Below are 19,861 nucleotides of genomic sequence, written 5' to 3'. Positions count from 1 at the left end.
GCAAATGATATGATAGACTTTCTCATAGGTCTGCTCTTTTGGTGCATATTACAGTGGGTTGCCTTGCATTGTTTGACTATTGTTACAATGACTCGCATGTAGATAGGATAGTGAAGAAGACATTTGGTATGCTTTCCATTATTGGTCAGAGTATTGAGTACAGGAGTTGGGAGGTCATGTTGCAGCTGTACAGGACATTGGTTAGGCCACTTTTGCAATATTGCGGGCAACTCTGGTCTCCTTCCTATCGGAAAGATGTTGTGAAACTTGAAAGGATTCAGAAAAGATTTACAAGAATGTTGCCAGGGTTGGAGGATTTGAGGTATTGGAAGAAGTTGAATAGGCTGGGGCTGTTTTGCGTGGAGCATCGGGGGCTGACGGGTAACTTCACAGAGGTTTATAAAATCATGTGGAGCATGGATAGGATAAATAGACAAAGTTTTTTCCCTGAAGTGGGGAGTTCAGAACTAGAGGGCATAGCTTTAGGGTGTGAGGAGAAAGATATAAAAGAGACCTAAGGGGCAACTATTTGACGCAGAGGGTGGTACGTGTATGGAATGAGCTGCCAGAGGAAGTGGTGGAGGCTGGTACAATTGCAACATTTAAACGCCATTTGGATGGGTATATAAATAGGAAGGGTTTGAAGGGATAAGGGCTGGGTGCTGGCAGGTGGGACTAGATTGGGTTGGGATATCTGGTCGGCATGGACGAGTTGGACTGAAGGGTCTATTTCCGTGCTGTACTTCTCTATGACTCTATGGCCCACGAGATAGAGTACAGGAAAGAGATAGACACCTTAGTTGCATGGTGTAAAGACAACAATCTCTCCTCCAATGTCAGCAAAATGAAGGAGCTGGTCATCGATTTCAGGAAACAGAGTGGAGGTCATGGCCCTGATTGTATCAATGGTGCTAAGGTGGAGGTGGTTGAAAGCTTCCTAGGAGTAAATCTATTCTGGCCCATCCACATCGATGCTCCAGTCAAGAAGGCACACCAGTGCCTCTACTTCCTCAGAAGGTTAAGGAAATTCGGCATGCCCACAATGATTCTGACCCGATTTTCATTGACCCCTCCACAGAAAGCATCCTATTCAGATGCATCACAACTTGATATGGTAACTGGTCTATCCAAGACATCAAAAAATTACAGAGAATTATGAACGCAGCCCAGTTGATGAAAACTAGCCTTCCTTCCATTGACTCAGTCGACACTTCCTGCTACCTCGGGGAAGCAGCCCATGTGATCAAAGACCCCTCCCACCCTGGCTATACTTTCTTCCATCTTCTTCTGTTGGACAGAAGATAGAAAAGTTTGAAAACATATACTAAGAGATTCAAGAACATCTTCTTTCCTTACTACTATCAGACTTATGAATGAACCTCTCAAAATTAAAGTTGGTCTCTCTCTGCACCATCTCTGTAGCAGTAACACTACATTCTGCATTCTGTTCCATTAACCTGATGTACTTAAGGTTGTTAAGAAGGCATACAGTGTTTTGGCCTTTATTAATAGAGGGATTGAGTTCCGGTACCAGGAGGTTATGCTGCAGCTGTACAAAGCTCTGGTACGGCCACACTTGGAGTATTGTGTACAGTTCTGGTCACCGCATAATAAGGAGGATGTGGAAGCTTTGGAAAGGGTGCAGAGGAGACTTACTAGGATGTTGCCTGGGATGGAAGGAATGTCTTATGAGGAAAGGCTGAGGGCCTTGAGGCTGTTCTCATTAGAGAGAAGAAGATTGAGAGGTGACTTAATAGAGACATACAAGATAATCAGAGGGTTAGATAGGGTGGACAGGGAGAGCCTTTTTCCAAGTATGGGGACGGCAAACACAAGGGGACACAACTTTAAAGTGAGGGGAGATAGGTATAAGACAGATGTCATTCCATACCATTAGTAAGGGTATGGAATGCTTTGCCTGCGTCGGTAGTAGATTCGCCAAGTGTAAGTGCATTTAAGTCGTCATTGGACAGTCAAATGGATGTACATGGAATACTGTAGGTGGGATGAACTTCAGTTTGGTATGACAGGGCGGCGCAATATCGAGGGCCGAAGGGCCTGTACTACGCTGTGATGTTCTATGTTCTATGTACTTATAGAAGGTATGATTTGTCTGGTTAGCACGCAATACAATACTTGTGACAGTAATAAATCTAACCAAATCAACACCCTGCCTCACCCAGAAAGGCAAACTTGTCCAATTCAATTTCTCTCTTAGTTGTAACTGTACACTAACAATTTCAGTTTGTTCAAGGAACTTGGTCATCATTACTAACTATGGATTAGGTCCTTTGATGAACTGCACTCCCCACTAGCAGTTTTCAGACGAGCAACATTATTTCAGGATACATTATATCTACATTTATATTATCGCAAAAACAATTGATCTAAGTTGTAATAAGAGCAAAAAGAAACCAAACTTAAGAATTGTCAGATGTTGTCATCGGTTTGTGAATTCTTGAGGAACTATGACATTTTAACACTTAAACATAATAATCAATTCTGCTTTACATTACAACATGGTACTCATTACTACAGAGTATATGGTCAATCAAAGTTATAACGAGACGATTCTACTTTCGGTAAATTTTAAGATTATGTTTACATTTCAAGAAAACAATGGATTCAAGCAAATAAGTCAAGGAGTTATGTGTAATATTTTAGTAGGATAAGGTGTCTTTGTTTTAAAAACTTGTTTAAAAATAATGGTGGAAGCCTTTTGGCAAGATTTTGATCTATGCGCAGACAGAACATGGCCTTTCTGATCTATCTTGAACTACTGATTCACAAACAATAAGTTTTAAAGAAACAGCTATCCGTGGGTCTAGAAAAGAGCTGCTTTTGGTTATCATTACATTTTGCAAAAGGTAAAATTCTTGATGGACCGTCATAATCCCTTTTCAAAAAATCCTGTAAGTAGTCAGTGCGCAGGCCCATTCACATCTCGGGATCTGTCTGCAGTGCTATTTAACAGCTTATCCCTAATGTAATTGCAGGTTCTCATACTGCTTAGCGCTGCTTTAAATCTGACAGTTTAGCAGATTAATTTGGTAATTTTCTGCACAGGGTGTTTCATGATCCTGTTTAGCAAAAGAGAGGTACACGCGTGCGTGAGTGAAAGAAGCAGGGAATGAGCCAAGTTTGCCACTTCAAGGACAATAAGAAAAAGATTATGAACAGACATGTCTGTTTCAAGTATCAATTCACTTTCATACTACAAACTTAAGAGTTCAAAGGGACTTCAGGTATTATTACACCAGTATACGCCATAGATCTAATTCAGGAAAAAATAGATTGAGGTGAATGACAGAAGTTGGAAGAGAGCTAGTAGGCCATGCTTTCTCTCTGTGGCCTCTTACCTGACTTCAACTGCATCCTCCATCACTGTCATGTCTGTCTTGCATTTGGCTGATGGGTTAATGGCAAGTTCTGCTGGGGGAATGACAAAGCTTTTACTCAGCGGCAGCCACATTCCTTCCCCAAGTGTGTAGGTGAACCTGTGAGAAAAAGGAAAACATGTGTGCTTAGGAATTGCAACTATAACTGAGAATGGCAGGTAGAGCAAACATTGTGGTTACATAAGAGGTCAAGGTTTACACTTGCAGAACAGCCCAGGTCACCAGCTAAACTTTTCACAGGATATGCTTATTTCCATGAGCCCTGGAAGCTATGGTTTGATTTTACAGTCTGTCAGCCAGATGACTGCCTAAGATGGAAATTCAACACCCATGTGCTACCTGCAATTGTGTTAGGTCAGTCAGTGGCTGGGAGAGATAGGCAATGCTGGGTGTTGCTGGAGGTCATACTTGAAGATACTTTAGGCAGACTCAATAAGAGCAGTCTGACCAGACCTCAGTGTGTTGTTTGGAAGGGGCAGTGATCAAGGGACTGGGGCGGGGGGGGGCACAGTCTGTGAGGTGGTGTTCCAGTAGGGTGGGGTGGTCCTTTCCTGCTAATGGAGGTCATTAATCTGTTAAGTATGGGGTGTCCAAATAGGAGGGACTCCCCCTCCCACTCATCCCTTTGAAACTACAGTTAGACCTTCATGGGAACCCTCCACTATTGGTGAAATACTATCAGCAGGTGACGGCCCCAGAGTGGCCATTAATTAGGTACACCACTCCAGAAGGTGGTCTATAGTGACAGGCTCACTCCATACAGTTTTATGATGCCCGATGGAATGGCCGCTGCCACGGGGGGGGGGGGTAGTGTGAAATTCCAGTAGAGATTTCCAGCATCAGTTGATGAACAGGAATCATATTGAGGTGTTCTACTAGCACAGGCTTATGTAGACAACGTTGTATTTGTCAGAGTTCGGGAGCAGAGGTGTTTGAATGTTGAAGTCATGGAGCCTTTGTCATTGGCTTACCAGAGACCAAGCTTTGGGAAGAAGGGGCCCCAATCAGACCCAACACTCTCCTTTACTTCTGAGCACCCTGCTCTCCCCCAGCCATTGACCCACCCCCTTTCTGCACCCTCAACCTAAGATCTCAACCTGACTTCAGTCACTTTTGGTCTAGGTCTATTGTTATTCCAGGACTGTGACAGATACGTTGTAGCAATCAACTCTTCTTGCTATGGTGCTACCTATGATGGAGAACTGTCTGTTTTCAATTAATGACATCTCTGAGGGACAGGGATGTCTACCATGTCATCTTGATGTTGTCCATTTTAGGAGCTGAGAGGCATGTGATACATAGAACATAGAACAATACAGCGCAGAACAGGCCTTTCGGCCCTCGATATTGCGCCTACCCGTGGGCTTATCTAAGCCTATCCCCCGACACTATTCCATCATCATCCATATGCTTTTCCAAGGATTGTTTAAATCTCCCTAATGTGACTGAGTTAACAACATTGGCAGGCAGGGCATTCCAAGCCCTTACCATTCTCTAGTAAAGAACTTGCCTCTGACATCTGTCTTAAAACTATCACCCCTCAACTTGTAGCAATGACCCCTGGTAGAAGCTTACATCATCATCCTAGGAAAAAGACGTTCACTCTATCTAATCTTCTGATCATCTATCAAGTCCCCTCTTAATTTTCTTCTCTCCAATGAGAACAGACCCAAGTCTCTCAGTCTTTCTTCATAAGACCTCCCTCCAGACCAGGCAACATCCTGGTAAACTTCTTCTGCATCTTTTCCAATGCTTCCACATCCTTCCTGTAATGGGGCGACAGAACTGTACACAATATTCCAAGTGCAGTCGCACTATCATTTTGAACAATTGCAGCATTGCCTTACGGCTCCAGAACTTAATCCCTCTACCAATAGAACCTAACACACTGTATACCTTCTTAACAGCACTATTAACCTGGGTGGCAACTTTCAGGGATCTGTGTGTATAGACTCCAAGATCCCTTTGCACATCCACACTACCAAGAATGTTTCCATTGACCCAGTATCCTGCCTTCATGTTATTCTACCCAAAGTGAATCACCTCACATTTATCTGCATTGAACTCCATTTGCCACCTCTCAGCCCAGTCACCTAGATTACATTCTGACCATGAAATGTGGTATCCTAAAGATGTGTGCATTATACACAGTGACAGAATTCACATTGTAGGTGCTAGGTAGTAAGCATTTTTAAGTAGGGTCTTGGTGATTTCAGAGTGTGATGCCAGTTTTAGTTAGACAGCTTGATGGGAATTATTTGAGTTAATAAATGGAAAATGGAATTCAAAGCAAAGTTAATTTATACTGTCAGTGGATGAGATCAATCCTGCTCTCTGTTGCGACAGGATATACTGAGGTAGCGTGCTCGAAAGCAAACCCTGTTATTCCTGGACGTTATAAAAGACGTTATAAAAGTTAAACATTTTATAAAAGTATGCAAGATTCCCCAACTTAGCTGTTTTTGACCCAGAAAGCACAGAAAAGTTTTCCATACTTAACAAGTCAAATAAATAGGCTCCAATTACAGAAACAATCATAACTTTCAACATAAACAGTTAGAAAACTCCCCCTATACACAGATAGATAAGAAAAACATGGGTCATCTGGGCAAATAGAAAGAATAGGAAGACATTTCAATGGTGCCTATCCACACGGTTCAAAGGATTTCCCATTTGTCTTCTTAGGCCCTGCTATTCCTCAAGTTTCCTTCTCGATACAAGTGACCCACACTTATGAAGTTTTTAAGTTATTGGTTAAAAACCAAAGCTTACAGCACCTGATGAGGGGAAATGAACTGGCTTTCTTCAGGCTTGAGGTGGTTCCTACCAAAGAGAGAAAGATTGCTCCTTCCTTTCTGGAGATCCAATGCTTCTGACCCAAGCATTCACATCCACAAGCTGGTCAGCTACCTGGGAGCCAATCACATACTTGTCGGCATACACAAGGCCTTCGTCACCAATAACTGGTAAGCGCACACCAGACCCAATCAGCTGCCTGTTGCCAGCCGAATCTCCGTTCATCCACAACCCTTGGCTCTCACTCATCAAACATTGAAGGTCAGTTAACTAGCCTTCAAAAAGTGTAATATTTGTTTTTAAGTCAGCCCTTTTCTCATGTCAGTTCACAATCAAAAACAAACAGAAAAATAACAAGATACCGTCAGAACAGTCTAAGAATCCTGGGCTGTCAGTCATTTCAATGCTCACCATATCCAAAATAATCACAACGTTACTAAATGTTTTCGGATAGTTTAAAAATCTAGGTTGCCTTTGTGTGCACTTTTATCTTGAAACAAGACATTGATATTCAACACTAACTGACTTAAGTTAGATATGACATATGCCCTAATGGGATATCTGGTCTTATTTCTGCTTTATTTTCATTGTGTCATCAATCTCCAAATACTTCCCATCAGAACCTAGTTCCTTCATTCGCTTTATTGTCAACAAATTGCCAAATTGAAGCCCTAAAGCCACAGTATGACCCAAAAATCTTTCCAAGACATCAAAGAAAATTAATTTTGGAAGATTTCATTCAATTAAGCTTTTTTTTTTAAGTACAGAGTCTCTTGACTGAATGTGTTTCTGTCAACCTTTTTGATATTGTACAGCAAACTCAGGACATCCTTGACAACCTTCATTCCTGAGCCAATCTGCTGAATCAGCAGTGCCGTCAATCTGCCTATTTCATTTGTTCAAACTGGAATCAGTCAGTTGCCTCTTGCTAATAACCTGTATCTCACTGTTGTCCATTGTTAAGCCTTCCATCAATCTCCCCGGGTTATTTTGGAAGATGCTTATGAGACCTGAGTAGGTAGTCACCCGAGTACTGAATTAATGGCATTTCATCATTTTCTGAAAGCTTTCCTTACATCCTAATCAGGTCAAGTTTTAACCTCCAGCATCTGCATTGACCCTTAGCTCATTCATGCTGCTGTCAAGCTCTATGATAGCCAACAGAAATCTTTTAAGAAGCTTCACCAACTCAAACACATCCCTGACTGGTGCCAGAAAATATTTTGAAATAACACATTGGGTTCCTAAATTTATCTGATGGGGAACTGTCCGTTTCTCTTCCCACAGAACCTTCCCAGAGTGAGAGTGCAGAAAATGTAAGATCTGCCCCGCTGTCTTCAACATCCAAGACCCCAAACACACCTCCCAGGTGACCCAACAATTTACGTGCATTTCTTTCAATCTAACTTGATGTTGCTCACAATGTGATCTGCTCTATATTGGAGGGGGTGGGGTGCAGAAACCAACCTCAGATTGGGAAATGCAGACCACTATCATTAGGCCTATATTCCAGAACATGAGCTTCTGGTGGTCTGTCATTTCAATGCTCCACCTTGCTCTGTCCTTGCCTACTGAAGAACAGTGCTTCATCCCTCAGTTAGGCACTTTATAGCCACCCAGACTCAACATTTAGCTCTACAGTTTCCGCTCCTGTTTAGTTTTCTTTTCTGTTTTTGTTTTGCTTTCCCTCTTCCCTTGCATTCAGTCAGCAGCATACCTGCTAATGGGCTTGGATCTGAGGTGAGCACGAACGTTGGCATCAGACATGCATCAGCCTCAGCACATCCTCACGGCACATCTCTGACTCACTCAGAACACGCTACTCCACTTCAATGCTGCACTTTGGGGTACATGGCCTCGATGTTTTGCTCAAAGGGACAAGAATCCACCTCATGCATTGGACCAAGGTATTTCTTTAAGATCTTAGCACTCACTCACTTGGACACTCATAGCATTGGCTTGCCTTACTGCACTTTCATGCCTCATTCAGAACCTGGAGGATCACAAAACATGTGCCTTGCCTGGTCTCTTAGTGACGACACAAAGCCTGGCAACTTGTTAGGATTGTGAGCAGTGATCAGACAAGAGGGTGGACATGTTGCTATATCAGTGCAACACCTGCACCATGGATCAGCAGTGAACACAGCATGGAGGGTTTAGAGGGATATGTGCCAGGTGTTGGCAAATGGATCTAGATTGGGTTAGGATATCTGGTCAGCATGGACGAGTTGGACCGAAGGGTCCGTTTCTGTGCTGTACATCTCTACGACTATGTGCTTCAACCAATTTACCATATTTCCAAGCATAAGTGGATTAGCCCTCAGTTAAGACAAGGTTTCCTACCACAATCAGTTAAGGACAGCATCTATTCACACTTTAAGGGCTTTAACATGTCAGTTGGCTGCTTGAAGTGGAGAGAATCAGGGGCTCTGTATTACTGCAGTTGGAGAGCGGACCATCGTCAGTCCTGCAGGCCCAATGCACCCAGTCAGAGGATTCAGAGAAAGCTGGTCAGTGAATTGCTCTCAGACCATTCAGAGATCTGCTCACTCATTAGTTGGGTCTTTCCAAATCAGTCAGAGATTTTCTGTGGCTAGTCCAGGACATCTGTTCACAATAGACAAAGCATCTTATCGGGGCCACTGCTGCAGTCGGGCAGCTGAGGAGGTCCACTCTTGTCTGATCACTGCTCACACCCGTAACAAGCTGCCTGGCTTCATGTCATCACTAAGAGACAAGGAAAGACAGAGATTTGTGAACCTTCACTGAGAGGATTGAAGGCAGCATGTTGGGTTGGAGAGGAGACAATGATTGTGAAGAAGGCAGCTCAATATACAAAGATGGGGGGACAGAAGAGGTGGGACGATATGGGCTGCACTATCAATGACCACAACTATCCTTATTTCAACGGAGGGAACAGTGCAGCATGTGTCTGTCATGGCTAAACTGTAGGACCAGGGCACAGGGTGTAATGACATCTGTTTGGGAACATGTAAAAGCTCAGAATTGATGAGGGATAACAGGCAGTGCAAGGAAAGAACTATTGTGGGGGTTCAGTGGAGGTGGCGATGGTCTTCCATTACCAGGCTGAGCCAGAACTCCCTGTGAAACGCACCCTACATTGCTTTCCAGCCTCATGCAAATTGTAACTGCAACGGTAATGAGAAATGGCTGTGACCACAACTGCAGTGGGTTCAGTAATCTTTTTTTTCTGTCTGAGTACATAGGCTACATGTGTGTGAACAATGTGAGGCCCCTTCAGGGGTAATCACATAAATCAGGCACTTAAATACTGCAGCTGATAGAATTCTGAAATACACTTAAGAGAACACAGGAGAAACTCAATAGGTCGGGCTGCACCAGTGGAGGAAGTTAACATTTCAAATCTGCTTTGGGGTTTATTTTATCAAGATGATAGTTAGGAAGCAGAGTCATACCAGACTCAAAACATTAACTCTGTTTCTCTCTCCATAGATGCTGCCTGACCTGCTGATTTCTCCAGCATTCTATATGTTTGCTACTTAGACAGAGCAGGCTGAATTCATCTGTAATCATCGAACCCAGCATGTGAAGTGCATACAGTACCCAACTGAGACAGACAAGTAACCTTGACCATGTAATTAGTCATTACAGGTAAATCATGATCATTACTGTGAAGCAGAAGTAATTCCAGGTGATTTTAAGCATGTTATCTGTGGGCCACTATTAATAAAAAAGCAATCCAATATTTCATATGCTGCCCAATGGCATAGAGCTGATGCCTACTCATCTTAAACTGTAAGTTTTCACCAATATGTTCCTATATGCTGTGCTGTCTTTCTTGGGTGATATGGAGATGGGAGTTGGTGGGACAGAGGTGGGATATTAGTAATCATACCATATAGCATTTAGAAATTCCTGCTCTAATTGTGTGGCATGATTTGTGCTACATACATTGCACTAAGGCCACAATGTAAAATGTGCATCTCGGGGTCTTCCATTGCCCTTCTTATCAGAATCCTCCATGTCTCACTGTATGGACAACTATGCTACACCTTCACGTCTGCAAATACTGCCTGCTCATATTGTAAAGAACCTCCCCACTTTGCAACATTCCCCACACAGGTTCGTTGGCACTGTGACCAATGGATCCAGCAATAGCGGACTTCATAGTCATTATGGGTCTGGTGCCATAAAGCTGCAGAGGAATCGAGAAAGAACAGATGCACCAGCAAGCCCAAGGCCAAGCAGCAACCTGTACTCGATGCCGATTTGTCTCTATGTGACGAGATCAGAGCTGAAGGTCAGGATGTGGAGGAGCTACAGGACACTCAGTTTGCCATCCTCAATGCCAGGCACGGTATCACCGTGGACTCAGGATTCCCTGGGACACTGTCACAAAATGGACCAACTGCCTGAATGGGACCTGCAAACTGAAGTTGTGTCAGACCATCTCAACCTTCATGCATTTGGACTTCATGCATTCCTGAGTAGCTAGCTGTTCAATTTCATTGGAATTCTCCAACTTGAATGGAGACATTCAGAGGGTTCCAACTCTCGTGGAGTTGCCCGGTTGGAAAATTCAATTTCCGGGCAACTTCTTCAGTCTTCTACCATGGGGTTTCCACAGTGCCTCCCTGGGGAGATCCCAAATACATGATAACGACAGCTGTCAGGCCATCGAAAAATCCAGGCCATTATTTCTGATATTTTCTGAAGTTAATTGCATACGTTTTGCTTTCTCAAGATGTGTTTACCGCTAAGTGATAGCGGTTCTGCAGCACTTCATGCTTCTTGAAGAGCTTTCTCTCATTTGCACCTAAAATGGAGGGTTTGTCTCCTTCATGGGTAAAATGCCTTTAATCACAGCTCTCCTGAAGGTCTGCTTAAGCTTTGAATCCACCCAAAGTTAACAGGCTATTTACTGGATTCTCAATGTCTCTGTGTCTGTAACTTTAGATGGAGAATTGTTTTGCGGCATGTTACTTTTGTTTCTGGAACCTTGTGAAATCTGATTGCCATGGCAGCAATGCTTCAACCGACTTGAATGTAATGTTTTACCTTCCCCCTTTTCCAGCCTGTGCCTTTTTTTTTAACATTTCCCTTGGTCCACCAGGAATTCTGAGCTTTACTCATAGACCCTCTGATACCTCTTCACTCAATTTTGAATTTCCACCAGAACTCTGATTCCATGGACCTGCCACACAGGCTGGATCTCCTTTTGGAATTATGCATTTCCCTTTTCCAGGGAGCTGCTAACTCTCCTGTTGTAGCGGGTCGGAAATGCTGTGACCATTCACTGGGGTGTTCTTGCTCAGTGAGGATTGTAACGAGGACCTCTTCTGTTGGGATTTTAAATCTCCAGCCCTTCCACGCTGCTGATCTTGCTGTTCAAGAGGGCAACTTTCAGCAGAGTGTGAAAATCATGTGCTTTGTAGGCAACTAAATCAAATCCACACTTGCTCATCACCATGTTGCATGAGTACCTCAGCTCACAATGCAATACGAGCTGCTGCACATGAAAAATGTTATCATTACCATCATTTTCAAGTGTAAGAAGCTAGTGGGGGAGGAAAACCACTTCTTGTGTGAGTAGGTGTGACTAATGGCATGCCTCAACATTAACAGTTTCAGACTTCTACAAATAAATTCAGTGCATTACATACATTGTGGAGTGTTTTACTTCTCTATGTAAATATATATTTTTTTCTTTTTCAAAACATTCCAAACATAGTCCCTTTTGTGAATCTTGCTAAACCTTAATGCATATTCATTATTAAATGTTACTGAATGGTTAATTTATGTCATTTGAACACATAATAAATTGTACAATAGAGAATTGTCTCTTCTAAACCTCAGCTTAATATACTTGATTGTAGATCATTTGAAATGAATATTTCAGGGCAGGCTGATTAAATAGATTACAAGAATACACCAAACAGACTTCAGTAGAGCAATGAGAATTAATTGAGAGAGGACAGTTATATCTGGCACCTGTAATTGTGATTTACGGTCAAATCTCTGACATTATTACTTTCACCTTTCATTCTCATTGATTTTCCCATGTGGGAAGATAGCAAGCTTTAATGCTGATTGGAATGAGAGAGAGAGAGAGGGAGAGAGAGAGGCTCTCACACACAAAGAAAGAGGGTGCAGAGATGCAGATAGAATGTGAAAGACACAGAAGAGAAAGAGGCAGTAAAATAGTTACAAGGAGAGAGGCCTCTGTGGTAATAAATCAGTTGAGGAAGGCTGTACACATGGTGAGGGAGGTTTAACACTGTCTGATTTCCTCACTAAGTGGCTTGGCGATCTGCCTGTCTGAGTGTACAATAGATTCCATTTGAAATAAATAAGGCAGGCACATTAGTCTGCAGTAAAACTGAGCCTTATGTATCCAAATTATATCAGTCATATGCAGGCCCTGGAATACTTAGGTATTGTATCCTGGTCCACAAATGAATCTCAGGATTGCCTGTTGATCCAGTCTACTCTCCAGTGTACTGAAAGCAAAAAGGGTAGAGTATTTAATACCCACAGCTGTATTGTGGACTAAAATAGGGTCCATTACCATGTCACAGAGGTGGAAGGAAACTGTCCCTGAGCTCACCTTGACTCACAAATGGGCAGAGACTCATGTTTAACTGGGTTTAAGAACGCCTCATCTTCCGCCTCGGAACACTTCAACCTCATGGCATCAATGTGGACTTCAACAGTTTCCTCATTTCCCCTTCCCCCACCTCACCCTCGTTCCAAACTTCCAGCTCAGCACTGTCCCCATGACTTGTCCTACCTGCCTATCTCCTTTTCCACCTATCCACTCCACCCTCTCCTCCCTGACCTATCACCTTCATCCCCTCCCCCACTCACCCATTGTACTCTATGCTACTTTCTCCCCACCCCCACCCTCCTCTAGCTTATCTCTCCACATTTCAGGCTCACTGCCTTTATTCCTGATGAAGGGCTTTTGCCCGAAACGTTGATTTCGAAGCTCCTTGGATGCTGCCTGAACTGCTGTGCTCTTCCAGCACCACTAATCCAGAAAATGGGTTTCCAGGGCAATCTATCAGGACGTTGAAAGGACAGTAGCACATAACCTTATTTTAGATGAGCTTAGAATAGATTCCCTACAGTGTGGAAACAGGCCCTTCAACCCAACAAGTCCACATTGACCTTCCGAAGAGTAAGCCACCCAGACCCATTTCTCACTGACTAATGCACTTAACACTGTGGGCAATTTAACATAGACAATTCACCTGACCTGCACACCTTTGGACTGTGGGGGGAAACTGGAGTACCCGGAGGAAACCCATGCAGGCACTGGGAGAATGTGCAAACTCCACACAGACAGTTGCCCGAGGCTGGACCTGGGATCCTGGTAATGTGAGGCAGCAGTGCTAACCACTGAGCCACCGTGCCACCCATGACAATAGTTGTGCTGAGCCTGAATGTTGCGTTAGTGTAAATTCACTTGCAACCCTCTCAATGAAGTCACAAGGCAAACAACCAAAGGCATGGCCACCTCATTTCCCTGACATTTGAACCTGGACAAATAGACATTCTGTAGTGGCACCTTTCCTTGTTCTCAAATCCAATTTTGGAAATGTGCACAGACTAAATTCCAGGATTGATGAGCTAATGACTTCCGAAGTAGTGAAAATAACTATTATTTATAACGTTACACCAGAATTGCTCCTGGACTTGCACAGAACCATCAGAAGAGTGGGATATTATTTCCTCATTCATTCATTTTCCTGAGCTTGGCTCTTGTTTCAGATGGATAGTGGATTTAAAGTGGGCTTTCCCTTCTGGTTGATAATACGATGCTCTGTAAAGCAGTCACCATTTAGCTGAAGCAAGGACCAAACAGCTTCAAGCACCCACTCACTCATTCACTCCAACACCCACTTGGAGATCTGTTCACCATATACACAATGGAGTGTTCAAATCATTAGACAGACCGACCGCTGGAGCATTAAGCAGTGAAACAAAGGACATAAAACAAGGGGAAGCACCAAATATCACATAATAGGAAGAGTTGGGAGGGGTTAAGGAGGAACCAGCAAGTGGATTAAGGATGGGACAAGTGATTTTGGAGGGGGAAGGTGGTGAATGCCTGCTTTTGGATGAAGCCCCCAGATCATACAGACCTCTTGATGCAAAACATGGTAACCTTGGAGCACTCATCTCACATATGGACTTGGGATCAATGGCCTTTCTTGCTGGAAACAAGGCATAAAGTTAACAAAGGCATCAAATCACAATTGCAACATAATGCCTGAGGCATGTTCCCACAGGACACTCTGGTGAAGGTGGCAGTTCCGAGACCACTGCAACAGCAGACATGTCATGTCATCGGGAGAAGGAACAGGCTGCAGTCTTTTTCTCCTGAATGACATCTTCTGCCAACCAAACCAATGCAAACACACATGGACTTATTGGAATGATATATCCTCAACCCAACTGAACTTGTACCCATGCAACACCTGGACTCCGTCAAAATTGGTTGCAGACATCACTGTTTCGCAGTTACATCAATCTAGCTTCCCGAAATGTTGGCACAGGAGGAAGTGTCTAGTCACGATAAAATATTTAGTTCCCTCAGTGCTCCAAGTTTTTCCAAACTTTTCACTTCAAAATTAACGAATGTTCCACCAGTCTCTGCGGTTGCTGATAACAGGTATGTCTCATCTAACCCAATTCCATTTACCTTGGCTGCACTGCAAGCTTAGCGTCCAAACGCCCGATGTGATAATATCAGGCACCTCACTTGCCTCGATTTGAATAACAATAGTGGAGAAACTGGCAGGCAGACAATGGAAAATTGATTTTGAAGTGACTGCTGCCGTTATATAGAGTGGAAGCCCATCCTGCTCACAGAGTGAAACTTAACTAAAAGAGGTACTGTGAAATGAAGCCCGAGCAAAGCCAAGAAATTCAAGACTTGGAGATGCCGGTGTTGGACTGGGGTGTACAAAGTTAAAAATCTTTACTAGTTTTAATAACTATTTTCAACAGTAGAGAGATATTCCAGGAATTACAGACACCCTGCATACATGAATGATATCACAATCATCAGATGTGAAGATCTCTCAGTGAATTATACTCTCAGTGAATCCGAAACTAACTATAGTTGGTTCTGAAATCCTGTTCACAATTTGTGGAGGAAACTGAAGGAACAAAGCTTCAACAAGTCTGCTCAATTTAATTAGACTATGCTCTCGTAAAATATCTATGAGAAATATTTACTGCTATAGCACTTAGATATCTCACAATTCACCTATAATCCAACCGTGATCACTTGTTTGATGTGCTGTACTGCAATCTTTCTTACTTTTCGACTGGACAAGCATAAGGCGGGAAACATTTTAAAATCAAACAAACTTTTATTGGAATTAAAATTGATGATGCAGTACTTTCATTGCTATTAAGTCATGCTTCTCAATGCCGACCAAAAGTGTGAGCATTTAATACTGACGTATTAAAGATCTCAACTACCACACTGTAAAGTCACGAATTTAAGTCATAGAAAACAAGAAATCAAAAGAATTTCCTCCAGCAAACTCAATGCTTCTGCAGATCAGGCAGAAACCTACCTATCACTGATTCCACTAACCAAGCTCCCCTGGGTTAGTCTTACTATAAATATGGATCCATAACCACTCATTAAAGTTTCACAGTAGCCATCTATCTTGGCATGTGAGTGACTAAACCCTAATCTGCTTCCTTCTTCCTTATCAGGTAGAAGAACAACTGAACTCTGTGGAATATTTAATTGCCTTATTTTGTAACTATCTGTGTAACTGTTCATCTCATCCATAAGGAGATAGTCAGGGGAGATTTTCCTTTCTAAGCAACGTTCGTTTCAGTGAATCTCTAATAACAGTATCACGTGAGAGTGGCCTTTATCACTGTATCCCCTCTATAAACAGCCAAAGCTGGAAATAACTTGAACTCAGTAAATCAAGAGGATGTCACTTGGTTTCAGGGATTTGTATTCACTAAATAATTTAAATAAAGACGAAGTACCACACGGAAGTGACAGTTGAGTGTTTGCAGATGTAATTTGACATTGCCTTGATCAATTCCAGTTGTTACCTCCAACTAGCTAGTTACAGAATGAACAAAAGCAGCCTCTATTTTTGGTAATCTAAACTCTCCAATTCCTTGTCTACCTAAGGCTATAAATTTTAATGTCAATATAATTTTGGAGAAAACCACTCAGCACCAGTGTCTGAATTTACAGGAGAAATGAATCCAAACACATTTCTCTATGATTGGGTACACACAAATCATCTATCTTACTGTTGCGAAATAGTACACATCTTTGCCCATTCACAATTGGACAGTCCACCAAGACATATACTACGTCACTTGATCGTGAAATTATACCCAATCCTTCTGGTGAGAATTTCATCTCGGTTGCTGTGCAGTGGCACTGTAATTGATTACAATGTTTTTACTGAGGTTTCTCAGTGTGGAACAATAGAAATGTCACCAGACTGTACAAGCAGTTAACCACATTGAAAGATTTTCATATTCATGTAGGAAATATAAAACAGAAAAATAAAACAACTTTTCAAAATCCAGCAAAATGACAGAATGGGACATGAGGGGAGGGCAGGTTTTAAAATACCTAGTACAAATATTTATTGGAATATTTTTAAAAGTTTAAACATTGGTTACCAGACAGTAAAGGTGAGGGACACAACAGGTGACTATGTTTATGCACCAAGTTAAAACTCACACAACACCAGGTTATAGTCCAACAGGTTTAATTGGAAGCACACTAGCTTTCGGAACGACGCTCCTTCATCAGGTGATTGTGCGTCGCTCCGAAAGCTAGTGTGCTTCCAATTAAACCTGTTGGACTATAACCTGGTGTTGTGTGATTTTTAACTTTGTACACCCTAGTCCAAACCGGCAACTCTGAATCATTTATGCACCAAGGAATTATATCAAAGTAGGGAAATTAACAAGTGGAACAAATTTAAAAGCTTTGTGTCTAAATGCACAAAGCACTTCAAATAAAGTGGATGAAATAATCATGTAGATAGATGTAAATGGGTATGATATAATTGGGATTATTGAGACATGGTCACCCTGCAGCCAGGGATGGGAACTAAATGACCCAGGTTATTCAATACTTATGTAGGACAGGCAAAAAGAAAAAGGTGGTGGAGTAGTATTGCTGGTTAAAGAGGAAATTAACACAGTAGTGACAAAGGATATGAGCTCTTACAATGTAGAGTCTGTATGGGTTATGTTGAGAAATACTCAGGGGCAAAAATCATTAGTTGGTATCGGATAGAGATCCCCAAACTTCAGTGATGTTGGGAATGGCATCAAACAGGAAATTAGAGATGCATGTAATACGGAAATATCGGTGATCATTGGCAATTTTAATCTGCACATTGACTGGGCAAATCAAATTAGCCACAATGCCGTAGAAGAATAATTCCTGGAGTGTATATAGGCTGGTTTCCTTAACCAATATGTGGAGGAACCAAATGGAGGACAGGTCACCCTAAACTGGGTACTGCATAATCATAAGGGAATCATTGCCATTCCAGCTGTGCAAGATCCCTTAGGGAGGAATGACAAAAACATGAAAGAATTCTTTTATCAAGATGGAGAGTGAGGTAGTTGATTTGGAGACCATGGTGCTGAATCTTAATAAAGAAAACTGTGATGATATGAGGTGTGAGTTGGCCTTAATAGATTGGGGAAAGGCACTTAAAGGGATGACAGTGAATTGGCAATAGTAAATATTCAAGGAACACATTGTGGAACTGCAACAACTGCTTATTCCTGTCCAGCACAAAAGCAAAATGGGTAAGAGGGCCAATCAATGGATGACAAAGGAAATTAGAGATGGTATCTGATTCAAGGAAGAAGCATACAGATTGTTCAAGAAAAATAATAGATCTGAGGATTGGCAGCAGTTTAGAATTCATCAAAGCAGGACAAAGGGATTGATTAAGAGGGAAAATACAGAAATACAATACAACAGTAAGCTTGCAGGAAACATAAAGACTGACACAAAGAGATTCTATAGGTGCCTGAAGAGAAAGAGATTAGTGTAGGTCCCCTACAGACAGAAAAGTGTGTGTGGGGGAGGGAAAGAGTATAATAGGGGACATTGAAACAGCTGAGCAACTGAATACATACTTTGGTTCTGTCATCACGAAACAGGACACAAATCAGATACCAGAAATATTGGAGAATGCAAGACTTACTGAGAAGGAAGAACTGAGGGAGATCAATATTAGTCGAGAAATGATGCTGGGAAAATTGAGGGGATTGAAGGCAGATAAATCCCCAGGGCCTGATAACCTACAGGGCCTGATAACCTAGAAATAGTGGATGCATTGGTGGTCATCTTCAAGGATTCTATAGATTCTGGAAGAATCTCTGCAGATTGGAGGGTTGCTAATGTTACTCCAATATTCAAAAGGGAGGTCGAAGGAAACTAGAGAATTATAGACCAGTAAATCTAACATTGGCAGTAGGGAACATTCATAAATCCATTATCAAGGACTTTATAGCAAAGGATTTAGAAAGCAGTGGTAGAATCTGATATAGTCAACATGGACTTAAGAATAGGTAATCATGCTTGACAAATTTGTTGGAATTCTATGGAGATGTAAAGAGTTAACAAGTTGATAATAGAGTTTACAAGGTGGAGCCAGTCAATGTGGTATATTTAGACTTTGGAGAAAGCATTTGACAAAGTCTCGCATAAGAGGTTGTTGCAAAATTAAAGTGCATGGGTTTGGGGGATATGTATTGAGATGGATAGAAAACTGGTTGGTAGAGAGGCAACAAAGAGCAGAATTTAATGGGTGCTTTTCAAATTGGCAGGCAGTAACCAATGGGGTGCCACAGTGATCAGTGCTGGGATCCCAGCTATTCAGAATATATATTAAAAGATTTGGATGAGGGAACAAAATGTAACATCTCAAAGTTTGCAGCGCGAGGATGAACTGTGACGAGGATACAGAGATCATTCAGCATGATCTGGAAAGGTTGGGTGAGTGGGCAAAATCAATGGCAGATGCAGTATAATTTCGATAAGCGTAAAGTTCCTCACTTTGGAAGCAAAAATAAGGCGGCAGATTATTACCTGAATGGCTGTAAATTGGGAGAGGGGAGTGTGCAGTGGGACCAGTGCAAATGGTATGTTGGCCTTTATTGTGAGAGATGTTGAGTACAGGAGCAGGGATGTGTTGTTGCAGTTACACAGGGCCTTGGTGAGGTATCAGCTAGATTTACTGTGTGCAATATTTCTCTCCTTTCCTGAGGAAGGATGCTCTTGCCTCTGAAGGAGTGCGGTGAAAGTTGACCAGGCTGATTCTGGGAATGGCCAGACTGATGTATGAGGAGAGATTGACTAGGTTAGCATTATTTTCACTGGAGTTCAGACGAATGAGGGGGGATCTCACAGAGACTTATAGCATTCTAACAGGACTAGACAGCGTAGATACAGGGAGGATGTTTCTGATGGGTGTGTCTAGAACCAGGGGTCACAGTCTGAGGATTCGGGGTGGACCATTTACGATGGAGATGAGGAGACATTTCTTCACCCAAAGAATGGTGAGCATGTGGAACTCATTACCACAGGAAGTAATTGATGCCAAAACTTTGAATGCATTCAAGGAGTGGCTAGATATAGCACTTGTGGCAAA

At 42.3% G+C, this 19,861-nt stretch overlaps 1 protein-coding gene across 1 annotated transcript in view; it reads right to left on the bottom strand.

The window, feature by feature from the left end:
- The window catches only part of astn1 (astrotactin 1), a 2,207,527-nt gene that overhangs the window by 995,335 nt on the left and 1,192,331 nt on the right, over positions 1 to 19,861 (bottom strand). Inside the window, exon 10 of the mRNA XM_043700015.2 lies at positions 3,360 to 3,497. Coding sequence (XP_043555950.2) covers positions 3,360 to 3,497 — 138 coding nt within the window. The remainder of the gene's footprint in view (positions 1 to 3,359; positions 3,498 to 19,861) is intronic.

The sequence above is a fragment of the Chiloscyllium plagiosum genome, unplaced genomic scaffold, assembly GCF_037043375.1.
Source record: "Chiloscyllium plagiosum isolate Xiang-an unplaced genomic scaffold, Cpla_swu_hap1 HiC_scaffold_9, whole genome shotgun sequence".
Classification (NCBI taxonomy): domain Eukaryota; kingdom Metazoa; phylum Chordata; class Chondrichthyes; order Orectolobiformes; family Hemiscylliidae; genus Chiloscyllium; species Chiloscyllium plagiosum.
Note: the sequence above shows the minus strand (reverse complement) of the source record. Positions and strands in the feature narration are given on the sequence as shown.